General features: G+C 44.7%; 1 protein-coding gene across 9 annotated transcripts in view; it reads right to left on the bottom strand.

Moving 5' to 3' along the window:
• COL26A1 (collagen type XXVI alpha 1 chain) overlaps nt 1–24,230 on the bottom strand; it is a 176,811-nt gene that overhangs the window by 150,751 nt on the left and 1,830 nt on the right. For all 9 annotated transcript variants that reach the window (XM_059866007.1, XM_059866006.1, XM_059866008.1 and 6 more), the window contains exon 2: nt 2,374–2,496. In XM_059866007.1, coding sequence (XP_059721990.1) covers nt 2,374–2,496 — 123 coding nt within the window. The remainder of the gene's footprint in view (nt 1–2,373; nt 2,497–24,230) is intronic.

The raw sequence follows: 24,230 nt of genomic DNA, 5'->3' as shown, positions 1-24,230 counted from the left end.
ATATGTGCCTAGAGGCATACAGGCATTTCCCTGGAAGGGTTCCATCCTCTTGTCCTGCATTTCCTCCCAGCCCAAAGGGAACAGAGCATTGCTGTCCTCCCATCTCTTCAGGAAGGTTTCTCCATAGTGATCATCTTCCAAAAATGCAGCTCCTGTTAGCTGAGCTTTCAGCAACTGAAATCTTGCATATTTAATAACCCCAGCTTCTTTCCATGATATTTTCACACAGAAAGAAAAATTGAGATGTCTTCTGCTGTTCTGCATTGTCTCCAAACAATTGGACTCATCAGGCAAACAAACCAAACTACATTTGAAACTGAAAATGTTCCATGAACAATGTCACAACAGCACACACTACTCCTAAAGTCTCTGGGTTAATGTAAGAATCAATGGCATCAATCAACTGCAGGGGCCCACAAAAAGAATTTTTACTAATAACATGATCAAATGTTTGGTTCTTATGAAATTCCAGTTGTGTTACTAACAAAAAATAAGTAAGATTTTTGGCAAGTTTAGGAGACAAGGTGAAAGCTCACAAGTTTCTAATGACAATTATGTGCCTAAAAAGCCTGGGAAATTAAAAAGCTTCAACAGAAGTTTGGCCATGACAGTGTAAAATATGAAGTGTTTCAACCACAGCCTTGCATAAAGACAAAAGAGACACCAAAGCAGATATATTACAAGTGAAAAAACTGAGACTGACCACTGGCCAAGTGGAAACTGGAGAACCAACAATGGGAACTGCCCCATGCAAGATGTGAATTCTAGATGAAGTGTCACAAGAACAAGGGGGGGGGGGGCTCAGCCTGCAGTCACCTTCTGGCCAGGTTATCAGCTACAGGAGGACCTCAGCCAGTGCCCTCTCGGTGAATTGGTAACAATAACAATAAAATGACCAAGCTCTGTGAGCTAAGTTATGGCTTGTCTACTTGGGAAATTGTTTTAGAAGCTAGGTGCAAATTTAGAGCACAATGGCTTTTTTGCCCCAGTTCCCAGCTGGGTGGGTAACACTATTCTGCTCTGAGAATGCTTTTCAGAGAAGACAAAGCACAACAAGGCAGACATTTTACTGAAAGGTGGTAGCTGGGGAGAGCTATTTCACACTTTTTTTTTTCCTTCTTACATGTAGGTTCCAAGACTATAAATGATCAAAAGGCAAAGCAGGCTCAGGGCAAGTTTTTGACATGTAGCTGTTTTTAAGCTTTGTTTCTTAAGGAGAGAACATTCTGTTTTGAGGTGTCTTTAAAGGGTACTGAAATCCAGGAAGTCTAAAGAAATCCCACCCTGAAAGATACAGGGCACATTACCTTTGCCCCCATTGCCTGTAAGGGATTTGATCACAGTGCATGTGATCAATATTTCCACTACAGCCCTGAGCATGGGGACCTGATACCAGCAAGTCCCACAGAACCACTGACCCAGCATCCACTCACTGAACATTTATCTGCTTTCATGCCTGACCAGCAGCAGCCTCCTGTGTGGAGAAGCACAAACTGGCACTACAGCCTGAGCTAAGCTGTTTCACATAACTTGTCCTAATACTGATGGCTTTGAATTGAACTATCTGTCCCCAGGCTGAATTTTCTCCCCTTTTGTAAATGTAACTGATGTTGTCACATAACTTCTACAATAGAAATTACTTAATGAAAGAAAAGAACTTTGTGTTTCAAGCATCTTGTGTAAGATTATATCACCCAAATAAATAGGAGAATGTATATTATGGGGGTTCATGTAAACATTCCTGTATAAAAGATGTAATATTTTACCCCTCAATGTGCTTGATTTGTGGGAACCCCCACTTTGCACAGAATAAACAAGATCTCCTCTCTAAATTAGACCTGTCTGTGTTTAGGGAGCTCCTAAAACTGGAAACAAGGCTACTCTTACCTTCACCTGTGATTTCCCTGCAGTTATCACCAGTGGTGCTCTTCAGGCACAGCACCCCAAAGCAGGACATCCCTGTTGTCTTAGATATCACAAGTTCTAACATCATTAGAGTGCAAGGATTTCATATCACCAGAGCTTCATACATTCCTAATGTTTCTCACAAGCAGCTCCTCTATGCACTGACTGCTCCTGGTCCTTGTAGCAGTCACCTGACTCAGACCCCACCAATCCACTCTTTTATACCACTTGTTCTTATTACCTACAGGTGTGGCCTATTAAGATCAGGCCTGCTTCTGATCTTTAGTAACTGGTCCAGCTGCAACTCCTTGGGGGGTAAGATTACCTTCTATACCACCTTCATTTACCCACACTGTATCCCCCTGCACATCCCACCTGACCCTCAGCCCTCTCTGCAGCCCTCACCAGCCAACCAGCCCAAGGGGAAGGGCAGGAGGCTTGGGCAGCATGAGACATGAAGGTTTTTACCTGACTAGGTTGGCACAAGGTCCTGGCCAGCGGCAGCTCTGATAAACTCTCTGGATCACCGTTTCTGACCCGTTCTGCACCTGGCAGGAGACTGTCCTTGTGACTGTGTAGTGACACCAGTGCCTGCAGGGAGAGAGGACACATGTTAGTGAGACAACCAGGGAACCAACACACACCAGGCTGCAGGAAAACAGACCAAGAATCTGGGGGTGGGGTGGTTTCTTCTGCCAGCCATAGCCAGGCTGACTTGCAGTCTTCACTTCTCACCCCACCCTCTCCTTCCAAGAGCTGCAGAAAGATTCCCAGTTCCTGCCAACCTGAACCACAGACCCAGTAATGCCTCTTGCTTGGTTGTCAGAGGCCAGAGTTTTACAGTGCATAATTTAGTTCTGTGACTTATCAGAAACAATAGGACTTGGGGAACAAAAAAGACATATTCCAAATCTCCTGATAGTCAGCTCCCATTGTACTGGTCTTAATTCCACCCTGCTTGTTATGGTATCACTCCCCAGCCTCCCACCATTCTGAACAACAGCAGACTAGGAAAATTCTGCTTTTTGGTGTGGTGGAGTTCTCTGTCAGCAGGGCTTGAACAAGCTGAGTGCTGAACAAGTCCTGTTGTTATCCTGCTGAGGTTACTGCCTAAAAATGGGCAAGGGAAAATGCAGCGGAGGGAGGGATGAGTGTCTCACACTGTCTCAAGAGAGAGACAGACCCCTCACTGCAAGGTGTATGAGACAGAAGGAACTGCAGTGTCAGCACAGGGAATTTGGACCTAAAGATCCTTCAGGGACCTTCTCTGGGGAAAAAAAAAGTTTTAGGTTCCAATGACATGCTTGAGGGGACACAAAAAATTTCCCTCTTGCAAGCATTGCTCATTTTGCCAAATACTGGCTCACTTTTTTGGGAATATTTTGGGGTGGAACATTTTGTGATGCTTTTGTACATTGGTGTAGTTAACAGGTTTCAGAGTCGTTTTCCTACTGACTGGGGATCAGAACTGGGGTCACTGTGGGACATGGAGACACCAACTTGTGCTCCAAAACACACCCAGTGCTTGTTAAGCACTCCCTGCTGAACCAGAGCCAGAGTCCTGGCTCCTCATCTATCTTAAAGCAAGAACCCTCGATGGAGCTGATCCCTTCAAGCACCACAGTGACTCCCCAACCTTGAACACCAAAACCCAAAGTGGAAATGCACCTGCACATCCCCTTCTCCTTCCCTAAACCACATCCTCTCTGTCAGTTTGATTTCCCCAGAACAGCATTCCCCATCTACAGCATTTGTTGCTTTTTCCCCCTTTTTGCATTCCCCTCCCATCTCCACAGGAATCCCTGCTCTCTGGCTAGCTCCCATTTCCATGAATAGGAGGCACAGATGCCAGCACCACATGGGGCCAGCGGGCTGCTCGCTGACCCTTGGGCTACAGCCGGCCAGGAAGGCTGGGACACCCAGGGAGGGGTGGCTCTGTGCCACTGCCACGAGCCCAGCAGCAGGGACAGGCCTCAGCTTGCAGCTTTCCCTGAGACACTGCTCCTGCTCACCAGAAACCCCCCTGGATTCCTCAGCAGGGAGTGTGCACTGTGGGCACACCTGAGGTGACCCCAGGTGGGCAGGGAGGTCTTTCAGAGCCACTTATCTCAGATTTGTCAGGGATCTGTGATGTGTAAGTAGGGATCAGGACTGTGGGCACACCTGAGGTGACCCCAGGTGGGCAGGGAGGTCTTTCAGAGCCACTTATCTCAGATTTGTCAGGGATCTGTGATGTGTAAGTAGGGATCAGGCACTGGAGTAGCCAAATGTCTCTACTGACATCTGCAGCATCAAAACAAGGGGGGAAAAGACAAAGTTAATGAAGCTTCAGATCACACGATGACATCAGATCCTTTAACAGGCTCAACAGAACTTCCACACAAAGTTTAGGGAGCAGGACCAGGAGAAACAACAGGAGCTAAAGGCTGAAAATGTGATAATTCAAAGTTTTCTTTTACCTTTCACTTGCACACTTGGTGCAATCAGCCATTTGGTCTCTCCAAGCCTTAGTCATGGGGTTTGTCCAGACAGGGGTGATATCTCCTCATGCCATGGGGACAGCCAGTTGAGCACAGAAGGAAAAGCAGCCAGGAGAAAGGGTGAGAACAAGAGGGGTTGGGAAAATCACAGCCCTGCATTCACAGAATTCACAGAATGACTGGGTTGGGAGAGACCTTCAAGATCATCGAGTCCAACCCAGCCCCAACACCTCAGCTAAACCCTGGTACCCAGTGCCACATCCAGGCTTTGGTAAACACACCCAGGGATGGGGACTCCACCACCTCCCCAGGCAGACCATTCCAGAACTTTATCACTCTTTCCATTAAAAACTTTTTCCTAATATCCAACCTATATTTCCCTTGGTGCAGTCTGAGTCTGTGTGCTCAGGTTCTGTCAGTGCTGCCTGGAGACAGAGCCCAACCCCAGCTGAGCACAGGCACCTTTCAGGGAGTTGTAGAGTGATGAGGTCACCTCTGAGTCTCCTTTTCTCCAGGCTGAGCACCCCCAGCTCCCTCAGTGTTCCTCATCAATCACACAGGAAGTGAGAAGCTCCCCGAGGCTCTCCATGCATTGCCTCCCTTGCCTGAAGCCACCACCTGGGTTTGCCAGGCTGAACATGACTGGCAGCTCCTGGCAGGGTAACAGATCCTTCACTCCTATCCAGGGACAACCTTTCACCTTCCTGAGCAGGGGCACAGAGAGAGCAGTGACAGTGATAAAGTACCACACTTATCACCTCATCTCCAAAGCAGAAACACAAGTGTGGGCATGAAAAAAAGGGGGCAGACCCCAAAGATACTCAGCTAATCAAATGTGAACACAGATTTCTCCAACTTCTCTCTTTACCAGCAGAAGAGAGGGTTTGGTTACAAAGGTACCCACAGCCAGGAGTGGAAGGTACATCACACTCTTGGCTTCCCATAAATAGCATAATTTTCTTACAAATACAACTTTTAGGGGTTTTTACTGTGGCACACAGGCAGGTGAGACAAAAACAGGAACACAGCTGGTCAAGGATGCATTAGGACATCCAGCCTGGAACTCAGTACAGATAAAATAGCACAGTGATTACAACAGAAAGAAGACAGACAGACAAAACCATCCCAAGACTTCTCTTTGCAAGCCAAAAGTCAGGAGAACAGCCTCCAGAATGCAAGCAGGCTTCAGACAACGTGATGAAAGGCCCCATCATGGCTTACAGAGATTATAAATGACCCTTTATATTATACACAGATGCTAAGAAGGAAGGTTTAGGACTTTTACTGGCATGCATCCAGGATGGCAGAGAATATATTGCTGCTTATTCAAGAAGAATATTCTAACCAAGCAAACAAAATGATCCAAACAGCAGCTCCTTTAGGATCTCATGCATCACCAGCATATTTGGTGTGATGTTCTGCAGCATTCCAAGGAAGTGGTCCTTGCTCAGACAGAGGAATTTCACTTGGTCCATTTCCTCCAGCTGTTTCCAAAGAAACACCCCCTCCTCTCACACCCTGTTTAATTCTTGGAAGACTTTCACAGACAACAGAGGATCTGCAGATCATGGCCTGCAAGATGCTGATTTAGACAGTTTCCTTCTGGGGCTACAGACCCAGATGTCATGTCTTGATCCCAGCTGACAGTGTGTTTTTCCAGAGGGAATAGGGCTGTTGATGCCAGCAGCTATCTAATCACATTCACTGTGTAGGTTCAGGATGTTACTGTGGACCCTTCAGGCTAAATGGAACAACAAAATCAATAGTGTGCTTCCATTTGGAGATAGTCTGCAAACTCCTGCTTGGAGCTTGAACAGACCCCTCCCTCAGCAGATGCTGAGGGGGTGCCTGCTCTCTGCTGACTCAGCAAAAGCAGTGATGGCTTTGGGCACCTGGACACTGGAGGGACACAAGAAATCCTCACCTTCCAGAGCTCATGGGGAACAGCCTGAGAGCAACTCACAGGGTATCCAGGCTTACTCAGAAAGCTGGAGGTGCAGTTTGCTTCCACAGGCAGACACCAGACAAAGCCATACCTGCACCCCACTGACTTTCTGAACCTCCTGCACCCCTCAACAGAAGTTTATTTGGACTCACAGTTCACCCCTGGATGTTCTGGATGTTTTTACAGCCTGGCATCCAACAGTGAGAGAGAAAAGGGACTGCAGAGGGTGGAGAAGTGTAAGGCAACATACAACCAAGCTAAAATACAGTAGGTTCCAGAAGAGCCACACACTCACATATCAAAGCTTAATTCCTGGATAGCATAGTTAGAGCAATCATTTCATGGATGGGAAGACACTGACAGGAAACTTCATCTTCCCTCCCTTCTCACCACTGGGATTTGCACAGTGTTCCCTAAGCCCACAGGGTGCCATCCATCCATCCATCCATCCATCCATCCATCCATCCATCCATCCTTGAGAACACTCACACCACAACACACAGAGCCATCCCCAAAAGCAGCGTTTGCTTCTTTCCTAGTCCAAACTGCTCACTTTTTCCAAGCTTCTCTGCATCCTGGGGGGGGTCTCTGGAGGATGTTCCAGGTGGTTCACAAGAGAAAAGCCACCTGGCAGTTAGCTGGCTCCATTTCACTGGAGAAGGGATCACAAAGTGAGCAGTGTCAGAACCACTGGGCTGAACTGATCAGGACCCAGCAAGGGCTGGTGAATCAGGACTCTGCAGCTCAGGAATGGAAGTGGCTGCATTCCTGCCTAATCACCTCTTTCAGAGGGGTGACAGTTCAGCACCACACACAAAGCCAGGGCTGCCTGCCCTGCTAGGGACAGACCTACAGCAGGCACCACCTCCCCCACAGCAGCTGATGCTCTCACTGGACTGGAGGACACGGCTCCAGCTCCCGAAATCCGTGGTGTCCCAGCACACCACACTCCCACCAGCTCAGAACTGCTTCCAGCAGAAACAATCCCCCCAGCTGGGCTCTGCACAAAGCCATTTGTAGAGCTGAGTGAGATGGAGATTTGGTGTGGGTTTGGTAAAGAGTTAACTGGACAAGCCAGAAGGAAGAGAATTCTTTCTGAGAGTGGAGAACACTTATTATGCAGGATGGTTTCATCAGCACCTGTTCCACATGTTTGGGCACAAACTGACCCTCCCCACTATCAATAAATATCACAGAAGTCTCTCAGGAAGGTTGGCATTTCTGATGCTTGTGATTTGCCCTAAAGCTTTGTCCTGTGTAAACAACTGCACTGAATTATCTTTTTGTTTCCATAAGGATAACATACTGTGTGTTATACTTAACAGAGATCAACATTTAGGGCACAGAAAACAGTAGGAGTGTTTTGATAGCTAGGTAGATTTCCCCAAGTTTCCTCATAACATTTTTCACTGGAGCTATCAATTTCCCTGCAACCCTAGCGAGGAAATTCAATAAAATCAGAAGGTCACTGACTTTCACTGGGAAAAAGTTGCTGTTCTGACTCAATGAAAGCAAACTGTGCCCTTTTCTCTGTGTAAATAGTACAGCATCCCATTTGCTCTGCCAGAACAGCAATCCACTCACTGTGTGCTGGAGCCCAGCATTAGGAGGGGTTAGTTATTTATATATTCCTTTGAGGCCAGGAGCAGAAGTTGCCCTCTACATGCCAAGAAATCCAGATTCAAAGGCTGCCATGCTCTCTGGGGTATCTCTTCCTGAACCATCCACTTCTGTAAAACTATATTATTCCTTTCTTATTCACAAATACACACCTCCCTGGATGTGCTTTGACTCTCATCAGGATCAAGTTTACCAGCTAATTCAGTTGGCTGGGACCAGGTTGCTCTTTACTGCTGTGACCTGGCTAAAGAGGAAACTATCCCATCACATGTTACTGGAAAGCTCAGATAAAAGCCAAGTTGGGCTTAAGTTTCCCCTGTTCTTGGCTGTATTCATGCTCTCCCCAGGTAACTAGGTTTTAGGATCAAGGCTGTCATCCAGCTCGTTGTCCAGCTACAAAATTCAATTGTAACCAGCAGTCTCCACACTATTGGAATGTTCAGTGTTGATGGATTGATTCAGGATTGCCTGTAGATGGATGGATCTTTGCTAAGGAATCCATGAAAGACCACCTGGCAGGGGTGAGGGGCTGGCTGTACACAAGCTTATCATGGCATGGTTCAGTTCAAAGCAGATTCTGCTCCTCCATTACAAAGTTTTAAGAGGCCTGCAAGTCAGAAGCCACGACAAGCCACAGTAATCTGGTTGTCAATATTGATGTTTTACGCATGCCTTACTCCCACTGAGCACTTCATAGTCACTAATAGAGGTTACCCTGACTCCTGCAAAAAAGGGAGAAAAATCTCTGCAACAGCCCATTCATTTTGGGAAAGGAATAAAACTGGAAGGCTGCTGGTGTTTCTGAAGCCAGACAGCAGCAGCCATTTGAAGCAGCAGAGAGCCAGAGGCACGAACAAGAATAAGACAAGTTCCAGGTCTCCCACTCTGCTCTGTTGGTCAGACAAAGATTGGAAGGAACTCCAATCTCTCTGCACACACCACCACTCCACCCCCACAATAAGAGTCTGAACAAAGTGGCCATAAAAATAAGGTCTGGCTAGCAGAGTAAGATGGGACAATTTATCTAGGAACCTCCCAATAGCATAACCCTTCCCCAGGGGGGCAATGCGTTCTGTGCTTCGTGCACTTCAAATACTCACTTGCCAATAACAGCCTTTAGTTTTCCCACACAAAGTGTATTATCAGAGCCTGCTGGAGGGAGTTTAGTCCTAGAGGAATCTATACCTGAGGAGGAAAACACAGTTCAGTCTGCACAACAGCTTCAGTCTTCAGCAAGTTCTGCAGCCAAGCACATTTAACTGTGCTTTCCTTGCTTTGTTTTATGCAGGGATGACCCTCCAAAAAGCACTACCTTGAGGGCTGAGCTTTCTTCAATCCATAGGAAAAGCGTGCAAGATTTTACCTTATCCTCCTGCAGCCACTGAAGTTACAGGGGCCAAGGGAAAACCTCTCCCTATTGGAATTATTAAACACCTAGAAGCAGCATGGCTAAATACCAAGGAACATGTGTGCAACTCTTCTTCAGAGACAAGGAGGGGATCCAGTTCCACAGAGCCACATTCAGCTCCCTCAGCCATGAGAACATTCCTCTTCTAACTTTCAATCTCATTCACCAGGCACCTGGCAGCTGCTGCAGATAAGAACACTCACCTGTTACACACCCTTGGTCCACTTGTAGAGCATCAGCACTGATATTAATGAAAAATAGAACAGAGAGGGATGAAGATTTAAGTGTTGATCAGGCAGGGAGTATCACAAACAAATTGATCACATTCAAAACATGTCCCTCTGAGCCTACATACCTGTTTGTGTGTGTATGTAAGGGCAGAGGGCGCAAGGAATATTCCTCCAGCATAAAGTCCCTCTGATTCATACCCAGTACCCATCTCCTCTCAGTTTGCCAGTGACATGTTCCAACTGAATCAAACCATAAATATGGTTGACCTGAACCATAATTACCTTCAGCAGTGAAATGAAAGAAGTTAGTCCATGACTGAGTGCTCAGAAATAAAAGGGGCTTCACCCCTTTGAAGTTCTTTGCTTTTACAGACATTCTTTTACACACTGCAATGTTTTGCTGCTCCCTCCCATGAGCTTATCACAATCAATGAGAAGACAGTAGTTTCCAGTGTTCACAGAGGGAGGAAAGAGGAAATGTACAAAAATATCCGTGGAATCTGTATTTGTTAAATTAGACTGACTTGATGGAATTTGGCATTTGATATCCATGCAGCGTGGAAATCATGCACAATTACAACCAAGTATGTCATTTTTGCAGCATTAAAAGCTGCTTGAATTAGAGCCTTTCAAAAGAAGAACCTGAGTCTAAACATTTTTGCACAGCTGGATAAAGTGGTTGCAGATAGGTCTAACACCTCCATACTGTGAATACATCCATTGGATTGGTTTGTTCATTCCTAAAAAGCCTGACCTTGAAAGGAGGGGTGGGATCACAGGAAAAAAAATCCTTAAGACCTTGATTGAAAGTAGAGAGCAGGGATTTGGCAGACCAACTGTTTGTCTGAAACAGATCCCTGTGGTCAAAGTCTACATTTGGTACTTAGGAGTGTCCTCTGAGGGTCTGATCAAGTACTGAGGACAGTGACCCTGATCCTCATTAATAGCACCAGACTAACTCTGATAAAAGTCACTACATCTGACTTTTGAGTTTAGAAAAATTCATTCAGAATTAAACTCCAAGTTTGATTTAGGAAGAGGTAGAGTGTGAATTTTAAGTAGAAGAACACTGACACACACCTGCCTGTCCTCAAAACCTTTGCAGAAAAGAAAGCATTAATAAAAGCAGGATAAGGAGTCACTGACCCTGTCAGAGCATCCTGTGCTTTACTAGTGCTCCTGTTGTGGCTACAGCAGCTCCTCCACCATCCACAAAGGCAGTGCCCATGGCTGTCATTAATTCCCCTAGTAACAAAACACTTTGCACAATTCAGTCCTCCAAAAGGGACAAATCAGGCTCCTGCTGGTTTCAGCATCTCCTTAAATCCAACCCTTTGCCCTACAAAGCCTGTATCTGCATCACCAGCCAATCTGCAGGGATTGGACAGGGCCTACTCCCAAATTTGTTTTGGTTTTTTGCTTATAGAGCTCTGTACAGACAACAGAGCATCTTTGTGCCTCCCATTCAGCCCTCTGGTGCCAAACTCCCAGCACTTACCAGCAGCAATGAATGCCACATGCATGACAGGAACACAGGCACTTGGCCTAAATGAAGCAGTGTTTTTCATTAACATTATACTGGCACCAAAAACCACAAACTACAGCAAGAACAAAAGGCAATGTCAAAAGGACAGTGTTGAGTGTATAAAAAAAAAAAAAATTAAGATGGCACGATCAAGCTTCCTACTATTGCATGATGTTCATCTGCTCATGTAACATGCATGTTTTGGGGTTTTCCTGCAGGTGAACAGTTGGGATCTTGCTGCCCCTGTGAAGGTACATCCTTTTGATAGCTAGAAACAAACAAACAAAAAAAAGAATTGAAAGATCTTGCAGACAGCACATTGCTTTCTCTTTAGGGAATACAGATGTGTTTTCCTTATATTTTCAACCATCAGAGCAGTGAGCCCCAAAAGGTATCAAAAACCAGATTAAAGTTTTAGCTTCAGATTCACATGTCTTAGGATGCAACTGAAAATATCTGCACAAACAGCTGTATGAGGTCAACTGAACCCACAATTCTTCTAGCAGCATCTCTTCCACCTGCCCACTTCTCTTTTTCTGTGGCACATTAAAATTTTTTCAGTCTAGGTCTTCAATTTGGTCAGCAATTTGTAAAGGAATTTGTGGGCTCTGGTGTACAAGGGACTACACAGCTGACGTTTCTGAGTAGTACCTACCATGAGGCTGCCCATCCCTGGTGGGAACAGGATTCCATGGGCCAAAGGCACCTCTTCCAGAGTGAAGCTGCAGCAGGTGTGCAAAGAGCCAAACCTGACACCAACCCCACTGAAACCACCAAGGGAACAGCCTTTCCTCAAGTGCAAGAAAACCCTACAGTTTTCTAATGTTTCCTGAGCTGGAGGAGGTGATTAGAAACAATAGGCCAGTCCAGACAAATCCATCTTCTTATTTTGCTTGGAGAGGAACAATTTCTCTTCTTCCTTTTAGATGTCTTACATTAGCCACTTGTGTTCAGTGAGGCAGCTGAAGCTCAGGTACCTGTGAGCCAGACATACACCAGGCCTGAGACAAGACTCCAGGAAGATTCTTTTGGGGACAGCTGTTTGTGGGGACCCCACAAACACGTCAGCACCTCAAGAGCAAAGCACTTTTCTCCAGTAACTGCTCTACCAATGTGCCAGGTCATCTGAACAGCAGCTCCTGTGCTGTGTGTCACAGATAAATCAGGCTGTCACCCCCAGCCCAGCTCAAAGATTGCCAGGATGGGCCACATATGACCCAGTTCAGTGAAAACAAAGCCTTGGAAAACCTTTCTGCCTGGGTATTCAAAGTGTTAATCAGCCTGAAAAACAAACCCCAAAGCCTGTGTGTTAATTTGCTATTTAAATTGAAAACTTTTTATTCCATGTCTGCCATGTCTGGCACAAGGCTGTCCTGGGCGTTACTACCATAAAAAATAATTTGGAAAATAATCCTATTGTTCCAGTCACACCCATGGGAGTTTCATGTGTAGGGAAGTAGGAACATCAGAACTGAGATCTGTCCTGTCATCAGAGAGCTGAGCTTGCCCTTTCCAACAGCCAGTTTTGATCCAAGGGCATATTGAGAGCAGGATCAGAAGCTGAGCTAAGGCAGGAGGATGTATCAATAGCTCTAAGGTTAATAAATTTCAACTTGCACAGGCTAAAACTCTTAAACACCACTATTAGCATAGCAATAGTCTTTACAAACACATGTTCACATCCATGGGTGTTAGTCTATCACATCTTTCTCTTCCTTGCCTCCCTCTCAAGCCAGTCCTTCCCAGAGCCCATGTAAATGAAGTGATTTGCTCTAAAGCACCTCCTGGTTGCCAATGAGCAGCCCTTCCAAAAAGGCTCCTGTGCACTAAGTAGAGGCCTCACTGAAACCTCCCTGCAACTGTAGCATGGCTGGGATGAGGCAGTTCCAGGCACAACAATCTGCTGTACCAGCAGCCTCCTTTTCACCTTCCTCCAGACTCCCACTCTTACACTCTCCTGACTGCACCCATCCAATGCCATAAAGTAACCCCACAGGGTTTGCTGTAGATCAGCTCCTTGCACACAGAACTCCCAAACCCTGCTGGTGAGCACCCAGTGCTGCCTCACCAAGTTCTAAACTCACTCTTCAGCAGATGGTGTGTTTTAATCTCACAGAACCCACTGCACTTTGCTATCTGTCTACAGACAGACTTTTAAGAGACAGCAAGAATTAAGAGCTCTACCTAACTGTTTTCAATGTAAAAGGTTTGTTCTGCTTTTAACACAGCTTCCTAAGCTTTCACTGGTTCTGGAAGCAGTCACCATACCTCATTTCTAGCCAAGAATAATTATTTGTATTCTCCTTTCAAACCCTGCTGCAACCCAGTTTGTTCATTAGAAATAAAAAGAGCTTAAAAAAAGAAAGCCTTTCTCTTGTGAACGGAAACACTAACACCTTTCTCTGTTATTAAAAAATTCTTGAGCAATCTACGAAACTGCTTTAGTGCCTCAGTGCTTTGGAAGCCTCTGTTTGGAAGGGAGGAGATCTATATTTCAGTATCCAGGTGGAAAATGGGTTTGATTTGGCCAAGTAATAACAGCTGAAAAAAAAAAAAAAACCACCTCCATAGGCTGTGCATGCACAGTAGATTCCTTAGGAATGATAACACTGCCTTGAAACATTCCCGAGGAGACACGTGGGAAACTGGATGGGGAGAAAGCAGCACTGAGCAAGAGAGGGGACAGCAGGAGGTCTGAAGGAGATACAGGCATTTGGTCAGAAAAATTCCTGCCCTGTTCTGTGCAGAATTGTACAGCAAACTCTACTAGATGGGGGTTTGCAGGGTTTCCTTGGTTTAAGTTAGAAGTTGCCTGCCAATGCAAAAGGACAGGGCAACCTAACTGTTCCACCATGGCAAAGTGCAGAAATCCACAACATAAAGCATTTTAACCACAAATTGGTGAAAATTCAACCTGATGCCCACAAGTGAACCAAACTCCTAAAGCAAAGCTTTCACAGGCATCCCTCATCCTTCTGCTGGGAATGGGAATGTCTGGAGTTACTGGTGAGAGGGTCTCAGTCTATGTGTGCAAAGGAGTGGCTGACATTAAATACCTTAAACACCCAATACTGACAAAAGCTTGGGGAAAATTCAAGGCAAAACCATAAAAGAGAGATAAACTCTTTTTTAACTCTTCTCCTATTTACACACATTTCTTCCATCAGAGAATGAGGAGTGACACAAATAGAATGCGAGATAAAAGTTTGATTATAACAAGCAGTTATGACCTGAATTTTATCAATGGGTGACAGTTATTCTGTATTTCTGGTACCTTTTACATAGTTTGGGAACATCTTTATGTTGTTTTACTGGTGAGGGCAAACCAGCAAACCTGTAAGTGACACACAGCAACAATCTGTGTTTATTATTGCACTAAGTATGTACACAAACATCCTTCATACATAACAGCTCAAGCTTCTTAGTGGTTTTTTCTCTCTCATACAAGCATACATGAGAGTTTTCCTGTACACCTTTCACTACAGTTTGGAGAAATCTTTCCATGCATTGTCTCAGCAAAGGATAGTGCCAGATTGAGCTATCCTGGAAGCAAAGCCAGCAGCTGCCATTGCCACAGCACTCACTTGAGCCATTTCTAAGCAGGTATAGAGGGATATATGAACACTGCAGTGCTGAACATCACATTAAATGGCTGTGACAGAATCACATCACAGCAGAAAAAAGGTAGTTTGAGTTTCACTAGAAACCACTCTCATTCACAAATCAAAAAGGTTGGGAGAACCTCAGAGCACAGAGTGACAGATCAACTCTTGAACTGGCTCCCCTTGCTGGAGGTATGTCCATGGGAACAGCCTGCTCACCTATCCAGCTGTTACTGGCAAAGCTTGAGCCACAAGCCCATGGGAAGTGTGTGATTCCAGTCAAATGCTTGTGTGGGGTTTGGTGTTGGTCTTTGTGGGGGTGCTTTTTGGCTGGTTGGTTAAAAAAATCCAACCAAACAAAAAAAAAAAAAAAAAAAAAGAAAAAAAAACCCAAACCACCCCCACATATGGAGGTGCCCTGCAAAGCCAGCCTTGCTTCCACAGGGATGCTGAGATCCAATCCAACACCCAGACACAAGCAGCACAAGATAACTCCCAGGCTCAGCCAGGACACCAGCTGAAATGTCCAACACAAATCAACCCAGTTTCTATCTGCGTTCAATTCAAGAGACAAGCTGGGATGATTCCTATAATTTCCATATTCCCACTTTTCTCCTCCTTCTTCCCAGCCACTGTACTCACAGCTTCACCCTAACCCTCCTAAAAGTTATGCAGCAACTTCTCCAAATGGTACCTGGGAGCTGAAAGTTTACCTTCAGCAAAATTCCACAGTCATTTGCAAAAGCTACTTTGAAAACCTTCTAGTTCAGATGCCAAGAACCACTTGGCAAGGCCTGACAGACATAATTAGAGAGTTTGATTGTTTCAAAGGACATTACCCAAGAAAATTAGTATGTTGCTGTGGTTCTTGAAATAAATTTACAATGGGTTTGGTTGCAGAGGTCTTGCAAGAGTTTTAGCAGACTTTTAATTACAGTATCAGGCCTCAAGTATTTTTCTAGTGCTTGGCAATATGAGATCCTATTATTTCTGCTTGCAATACACACTCATTCAAAGCTTATCCACAGGCTGACAGCCTAAGAATTCCTACCACTCTGTACTCCAAAATTTTTGTATCATTTGTGATATACATTAGTGACTTCCAGTAACAGCTGCCCCAGAGACAGCATTTTACTGTGTGATAGTTTAAACCCTTTGGCTCGGTGCTGTATCCTGAAATACACTGCAGGGAGGCTGTAGCTTTTGCTGCAGGTTATGCTGATTTACAGCAGCATTAAGCCAAGCACTGTAACATGCTACAAAGACAATTTGACTTTCTGCTCTCTGCTGTTCTTCAGATGGGAACAGGGGAAGTTTGCAGCATCACAGCCCAGAGCTGCCTTTGCTCCAAGGCTGGTGCTCTTGGGTCACACCCATTGCCACAGGCATTTGTGCCCTGAGCTCAAAGCAGTGCTGCTTCTAAAGGTATGTCCCACAGCCAGGCTCCCAAAAACCACCCTGAGGACAGGAAAGCCCCTCAGTCTGTGCCATCACCCAGCCCTCTGCTACTGGTCAGTCCAGCCTGCCCTGCTCAGCACCTCCCTCTCCCACCCCTCAGCATCCCCTCCAAACTAATCCCTCTCTGCAGAGCTCAGGCAAAGGCTTACCCCCAAAGACCAATTTCAGTCATTCAGACTCGGAGAGGTGCAGTAAACAGGGAGCACAATAACCTCTACTCTGTAAGAGTGGAAGTTTATACAAGAGCCAAGTATTATCATTCATAGATTTATTATAAACTTCGGCATAAATTCATATACAGTACTTTGGATTTTGTGGCTTTCCCTCTAAGATCTAACCACACCCTGGTGAAATACTCCCCAGAGCCTTCCTTTACATGAAGGGAAGTATTACTATTCCCATTTTATTTAGGGGAAAGAAAAGAGAGAGAGAACTTTTAAGTCTCACTTCCCAGACTCTGTGCTGCTCTATAGAATATATATTGAGCATGTAAGGAAGCAGTCTTTGTCTTGGGAAAGAGGGTGGAAAACAAAGCCTTATGAATCAGCCAGCTAATAATTAAAAGCAACTAAATCCAGATCACTTTAAGCTGCACATGAGAATCTGAACTTCTCAGATGCTGAATTCCTCTGCCGACCAGAAAAGCCAGGGTCACTTGCCCAGCTGGTCACTATTGTTCTGTCCAATAAAGTTCTGGCAGGAATGCATGTTTAACAAAATACAGAGATTAGGCATAGCAAAGAATGCAGCTCCCCCCTCAGTGTTTAGGTTAGCAGGGTTTGCCATGTTGAAATACTGAGGCTTAAGCATATCAGATTTTCTCTGTCCTGTACTGCTGGTGCCAGTGACAGACACAAGCTGACAGCTCAGTTCTCAGGGGCACTGCCATTTTAGCTCTAAGTTTATTAAAAGCTGCATAGAAAGTTCACCTCAAATCTGCAGTAACCACTAATTAAATCAGTGTTTTCTGGAGATGCAGAATCACAACTGAGAAAAGCTCTTTATACCTCCCCACATGCCAGAAACTTTTGAAGGGCAATTTAAATCAAGCCACAGACTCAAAGGACCAGATTTTGAGAATCTTGCAGCAAGGTAGCTCATCATCAATTGTTTTAGGATAGCCTTAATTTCCAAAAGGAAACTTAGCAGCCAGTGACTAAATACAGCATCAGAATGGCAGCGACCTTCCTAACATCTGCCATAGCCTGGTTCTGTCTAGCTCTCTGTCAAGAGCTCTTTAGCTCAATTTACAACAAGGGACAACACAAGATTAGAGCGAGACACAAATGTCACAAGAACAAGTCACACAGATGATCTGACAGAGACCATCCCAGACCTTGCAGGAACACAGCTTTTACTAAGCCAATGCTATGCACAAAGCAGCTCTGATACCTCAAATGGGCCAAGAATTTCTCAGCTCAAAGTAGAATTATATTAAATGGACAGATATTTGAGACTCGTAAGTAGATTTGCAATGGATACAGTCCTTGGAGAACTGCATACAAGGAGGTTATAAATAGCCTGGATTTACCTCAAAGTTAGTGGGTTATACTCAGAGATACCAAGGATTCCTAAGTCCCCCCACAGGGGTACAGTAGCTCATGCTGGGTGAAGTTGTGGTTCATAGGTAGGAAGCATCTAAGATCCTGTTACCATGGCAGTCTCTCTTCTCCTTTTCCCTCCACAGAAAGCTGAAATGTAATTTTCTGTCAGAGGCACACAGTAAATCTGGAAGAGGTACAGCTGAGATCCAGACCTGCTGTCATGCAGATCTAGGTGTTTCTCCTAGGACAGCCTTTTTGACTCATCCTAGCACAGCAACAGAAACCTTATTTTAGCTGGTATTGCTTTCACTGCCACTGAAAATGCAAACAACTCAACATTTGAACAAGATACAGAGATGAGACAAGCAGCCAGACAGCCAACATTGAGCAGGGTTGCAGAAACCAGACAGGTTCTGGGGAAGCACAAGACAGAATCAGGCAAGAAGAAAGCCAGGAAGCCAATGAACCCGAGGCAGGCACAAGAGAAGTGGCATCAGATGAAAAAGTCTTTTTCTTTAGGGAAAACACAGGCAGAATCTCCCTGGGATTGAAGTGTTAAATTCATGTGGGGAGATCTGTCACCCATTGCTGCCTCAAACGAGAATTGAAAAAGCTCCCTGTGCTCTGCTGTGTTTACAGCAATAATGAGAGCCCGGAGGAAGGGGTTAGAAACATCTGAGTTTAATAAGGGCTAAGCAGCACACAGCAAAAAAGAAATGTCTGCCCTTCCGTTCAGGGCTACCACACCCCAGCAAGCACCGCCACCGCGGGCAACGGGAGCCCAGCGTGGAGACGTTATGTCATCCATCCCCCAGCCCCTCTGCCCCTGCCCTGCCCCAGGAGCAGCAGCTCCAACCAAGCTCAGAGCTCCCAGCACCACACTCCTGAGCAACTTAGCAAAGCTCTGGAGGGAAAAAGTAGATTTGGTTGACCCCAGGCATGAAACAAGAAGGGAAGTTTTTGTGTAGTGCCTTAACTGAGCAGCTCCATCTCAGGAGGTCATCCCAACAGGGCAAAAGGAGTATTTAGCTCATTTAGCACCTATGCAGCTGCCTTTTCTTAGTCCTAAATAGCTCTAACATCCAACATGCCCAGGGGAAGGAGCATCCTGTTCCCATTTCTCACACAGAAGACCAAGAGCCTTAGTAGTCAGGTCCTGCAACTGAATTTGCTGTGCCCCGTTCCTCACAGTCCACCCCAAAACTGACCTTGCATGAAACAAGCATCTTTGATGAAACACCTTGTCCTATACTACCTTTATAAGGCACACTCTTTCCACATCCTTGGTCTTTCTATTCCATTAAAAAATGGAAATCGGGAATCAAGAGTCTTGTCCAACAATCACACCTCCTCTCCAGAGTGCACATACACACACAGAAGAGGTGGGGGGACATCCAGAAGAAACAGAACTGGACCTGTTCTTAACTTTACAGACTCAGTCTAACTTGGTTACGCAACCACATCCAGGGAATACTCCCCTGCCTCATGATTTCACTGCACTGGCATTTCTGAGATGCTCTCAGCAAACACATGCCTGTATGCAGCACAAATGCTGCAAAGAATATCACTTCCACCCAGTTCCTAGGGGCAGAAAAAGTGGAATTTATTAAAAAGACATCTGACTACATAACCTGATGTCAATATTGGACATGAATTGGTCCCTTCTATGCAGTGGTACTTCACTTTAGCTTTAATGTTTTGACAGATGGTTTGTTTGCTCAGCACAAAGGCAGGTGGCTGGATAAGAACAGCCTTACTCAGCTCTGGGAGGATGGACAGGAGACACAAAGCAAACCACAGAGGCAAAGGGAAGAGTCCTGGATAAGAGAATCTCACAGACTGCATCTCGTCTCAGTTTCAATATCAGCTATTATGATTTTGAGTAGCAGATTCTCTCTCCCAGATAAACTACATCAATATGGAAGAGGAGACTGACCTGTTCCAAACATGAAACATTGTGAAACTGCCTTCAGCTTTTGTCTCAGAGGCACCCACTGTGTGGGCCTCTGGGTGAAAGCCATTTCTAGACAGATAGAAGAGGCTTCTCTCTTTGCCAGAAATATGATTGCCCAGCTTTAAAAGTGGAAAAGCAGTCTGAAGTCTGAAATAGCTTCCTATTTGTTGGTCCTCCCCAAAAGATTCAGCTATTTTCAAACAGCAAGGCCTAAACATTACAATCAATACTTCCACCTAAGCATACTCCTCACTTACATCTCTGTTCAATTCCAAGAGGAGGAAAACATTACTTGTCAAAAGCAGCCAAAGCACCTAAATCATGTTATAAATTACAAATCAACAAACAAGCATTTCTCCAAACAAAAGGAGGCAAGGAACAAAACCAACAAGGAACAATATGACAGTTCCTACTCTTGCTGGTTTCTGCAGTATTAAGGACTCTAATTCAGATGAGTGCTACACTGTGCAAATTTACACTAAGCAAGAGATTTAGTATTATTCACGTGTATAAAAAGATGAAAAATGTAGGACAGCAACCAAATAAGTAGCATTGGCCTTTTTTCTAATGTGCAGCTATTATCCTCAACAGAATCCTTGTGGCATCTAAGTTGGCACAGGCTGGCTGTATGCTCAAAGATTCTAAATAAACATTATGCCTCAGTGGAAGCAAATTTAAGCACTGTCTAGATCTGCCTAATTAAAAGTGAGTCAAGAGCTTTGTGTCTATTTCAGAAATGCAGTTGGATGAATTTTTGTATAATCCTACAGGAAAGGCATCTATGCTTTATAAATCAGTAAAATTTCCAGACATGCTGGAGGTCTCATGCAGGAAAGGGTCCATTATTCTGACCTAGAAGACCTAAAGCGCTCTATGCTTTCAGTTCTTAATCGTTATCTCAAAGCCATTCTTCATTTTCCCCCTTTATCAAAGCACAGCCAAACAAAACTAAGATGTAAGTAAATATTCTATGATCTCAGTGTCACAGAACCACTCCCCAAGCAAAGCTGTGACATTTCTAACCTATTTCCACCAGCACTTTAGCACCCTAACAAGCTCAACTTTGAGAAAACTAAAAAATAAGGATTATTGAAAGAAACACTTGTTAATTTATCCAAAGGGAGCACAAGTTCACTAGCACCCATTGTTTTGCCTTTCTGCTCCCTTTGTTTTTTCCCCTCGAGCTGGTAAATGAAACCTACCTAAAGAGAAATTATTCACATTAGCAGCTGGAAAGGCAGGATAGTAGATTTCCTACAGGAATACAATTTTACAATCACATCTGGTATTTCAAAGCCATTCCAGTGTCACCAGACCCTTAGCCTACCATTGGCTCCACTGCTAATTGCATTGCAAAGTCAGAGCCCTGAACCCCACGAGTCAGATGAAGATCATATGGGTGCAGAGTCCAGGGAACAAACACCAGATAGTTCCAGGGTCTGGTGATGAGCTCAAGACCTTCTGACCTCTTGGTTACCTGGGTTGGGCACTTCAAAGCAGAATTAGAGCAGAGGACTCAGCGTGACACAAATCCCAGTTTGTTTGCTTGACATCCTCACAGTCCATAGCAAACCAGGGACCTCAGGCAATGAGCAGACAATTAGGTGATGGAGAGAATGACTCAGAGAGCAAGATCCTGTCACTAGAAGGAGAGAAAACCACATTTGGCCAATATGGATAGTTTTATATTCCACACCCACTTAAGAGTCATGAGAGGTTCAGAATTTGAGGCTGAAATAAGGTTCAAGTAATCTGTCTCTAGTGAAGAGAGAATTAATAAAAATCCATCAGGAAAACTCCAGATATACATTCTTACAGACTACATAAATAGGGATACTTATTCATAGATGACCTTTTAATATTAAGAACAGGCTTCTATCACATAAAGAGACTCACAGTTACTTAAAATAACTAAAACCTCACCTAAGAGGCTGGAGGTTGCTACATTTCAGTGCAGTTGTGCTGGGGAGGGTCATTTCCAGCCCAGCACAGATGAAGCTGTAGGGCCAGGCACAACACAGGCAGTCATTCTGGACAGAACACATCTACCTACAAGAGGTCCACACAGACATCTTGATCTTGAGAGCCAGACATCCAAGTGATCTGTTAGGAAACTGGTAGCCTGAAGGAATAATTGACAACATATTTCAAGCACCAACACTTTGGGTTTCTCAGGGAAGGAAGACAAGCTGCAGTACTGGAAAGCTGGTGTCTGTTTAAGTATCATTCCCACATCAAAGGAGCTCACACAACTTGTTTAACTATTCCATGGAATCCATGGCAAAGTGATTTGCCCCCTGATATGGAGTAAAACATTGGCAGAGGAGCAACTGGGACCCAGGTCTCACTCTTCTGGGCTGTGCTCTGAGTCACAACGTGAAATGGCCAAAGGCTACCTGGCCTTCCATGTCAAAGCCTCTGGCAACCAAATATTGCACTTACAACTATCAGATATTACTTTTCTCTCCATATCCATCCTCAAAAAACATCACTGCTGTAGGAATCACTGGGAATTATTGTGATCAAATGTGCAATTACCAGTAGAATGTGGATAAGAATACCTATTTGTACAGTCCAGTTATTTGTAACATCATGGTTTTAATGGTCATTAACAGGAAGAAGTTTTTAGGCTGAAGAGTCCTAAATGCTACAGCTGGACTTGCAGCCACCCCACAGGGCTTTTGTGATGGTACTGTAATGATCCCAGTGAAAAAATTATCATCCTACATTGCTTTTGGGTTCATGTTTTGGGATTTTCTATCAGCCACCTCCAATTCTCATCCAAAGAGGTTTCCAGTCTAAGCCCTGAATCTATTCTCAGAAGTTTCAGACTCCCACAATTAAGTTCACAAGAACCCAATGCATGACTAATTAGAAAGCAGAGGAAAACAGAATGAGGAGTTGGGAGAACACCAACCCCAAAGACAACTAACACAGAGGCAGTGTTCCTTGACAACTGAGCTACTTGCAGCATGGGAACAAGCTTCCCTTAACTCAGTTAGCAAAGCTTCTCAGAGCTTGGAGGAAGATTTCTCCTTGGCAGGCAGCCCCTCCATTCTTATGCTTCCAGCAAGGCCCACTTCCCATTCATTGCCTTAACACAGCAGCAAGTTCAAAATGCATGCACTGAATGGGAATTTCAAGCTAAATTGTGAGGCTGTTGCAGTCCATACAATGCCAACAGACACTGCTGCCTGGATTTCAGTCACTAGCACTTGCACATCAGAAGTTCAATTCAAGCACATGCAAAGATAGACTGCAAGTGTCTTTGGTCTAATAGCCATGAGCTGTCAACTGAAGCCAACCAGAAGCTAGAATATTCATTTTTTAAAAAGGAAACAAAGAATACATCATTACTCCAGAATAAGTATTCCATGGCTTCACTTTGAAAAATGTGAATAGGAGTAATTTTTCCTCCAAATTTCCCTTCCTCACCACCTCAAGGTTTTTACAGTGCTCAGGGCCTTATTTTTCTGGCAGGAAACATGGTCAGCAGACCTCAGAGCCCAGGAGCCCATCTCTGAGCCAGCCTGCAACCTAGATACCAAGGGCTGTATCAGGACAAAGGACTCCAGAAACTTCTCCCCTTTGAGAAATACAACTTTTATGACAAGTTAATTTTTAGAAAATTGATAGCAGATTCCCAAACAGCTCAATCACTTGTTGATCAAAGGTAGGAAAAGACTGCAGAAAGATGGTGTGTCCTGTATCAGGGAAACCTGTCTACTGCACAGCATCCCATCAGTATGTGCTGCAATGTACCAGCACCTGGAGCTGCAGCAGGAACTTTCAAGGCTCTGACCCTGCTTATTTTTGACTCAGGAAAGTGCCAGAAGTCACTGGACAAAGCACACACTCGAAAGGTTGAAGAAGAGAAAGTAGGAATGGCCATATAGTGCCATTAACAGCAATCACCTTCCCACCATCTTGTCTCCTCCACAGCCTCTCCAAAGCAGAGGCATGAAAGCTTTGCTGTGATGGAGCTGCTGTTGCTTCACAAAATTCCGGTGCTACCAAGATCCCCTGTTTCAATGGCAAAAGGGACACTGAACAACATAAAAACCCATCTATACCAGTCTGATTCAGTCCTTGAAAATAGGCTTTGCACCCCTATAGATCAAGGTCAAACTCAGAGCAAAGAGCCTCACTCCTATCATGGACCATATTAAATCCAGAAAAGTCCAGCTATCCCGACCTGAAGCTGCACCCAGCAGGAGACTTCCCTCAAAAGTCCAACACTGTGGCTGGGGAAAGTTTTCCCACACAGATTTTCCCATCAGAAAGTGAAGCTGTTAGACATTTGCCAACAACAAAACTTCACCACTCAAGGGGAAATTAAAACATACAAAGATTGCTTCAACGTGTGATATTTGACTGAGCACTTGAATTTTTCTTTCACAACATCCACTGGTGATTTTTTCCTCCCTTCAGTTTTTCCTTCCCCCCTCTGTATTAAACTAGAATGGGAGATTCTCCCAGGGCAAAGTTCCACTGGATATAAAAAATAAACCTAAAAAATCTACCAGCTTTCCCCAGCATCATTGTTTAAATCAGGTTTA

This window comes from Haemorhous mexicanus, chromosome 22 (assembly GCF_027477595.1).
Source record: "Haemorhous mexicanus isolate bHaeMex1 chromosome 22, bHaeMex1.pri, whole genome shotgun sequence".
Taxonomy (NCBI): domain Eukaryota; kingdom Metazoa; phylum Chordata; class Aves; order Passeriformes; family Fringillidae; genus Haemorhous; species Haemorhous mexicanus.
This window is presented reverse-complemented; position numbering and strand designations above follow the sequence as displayed.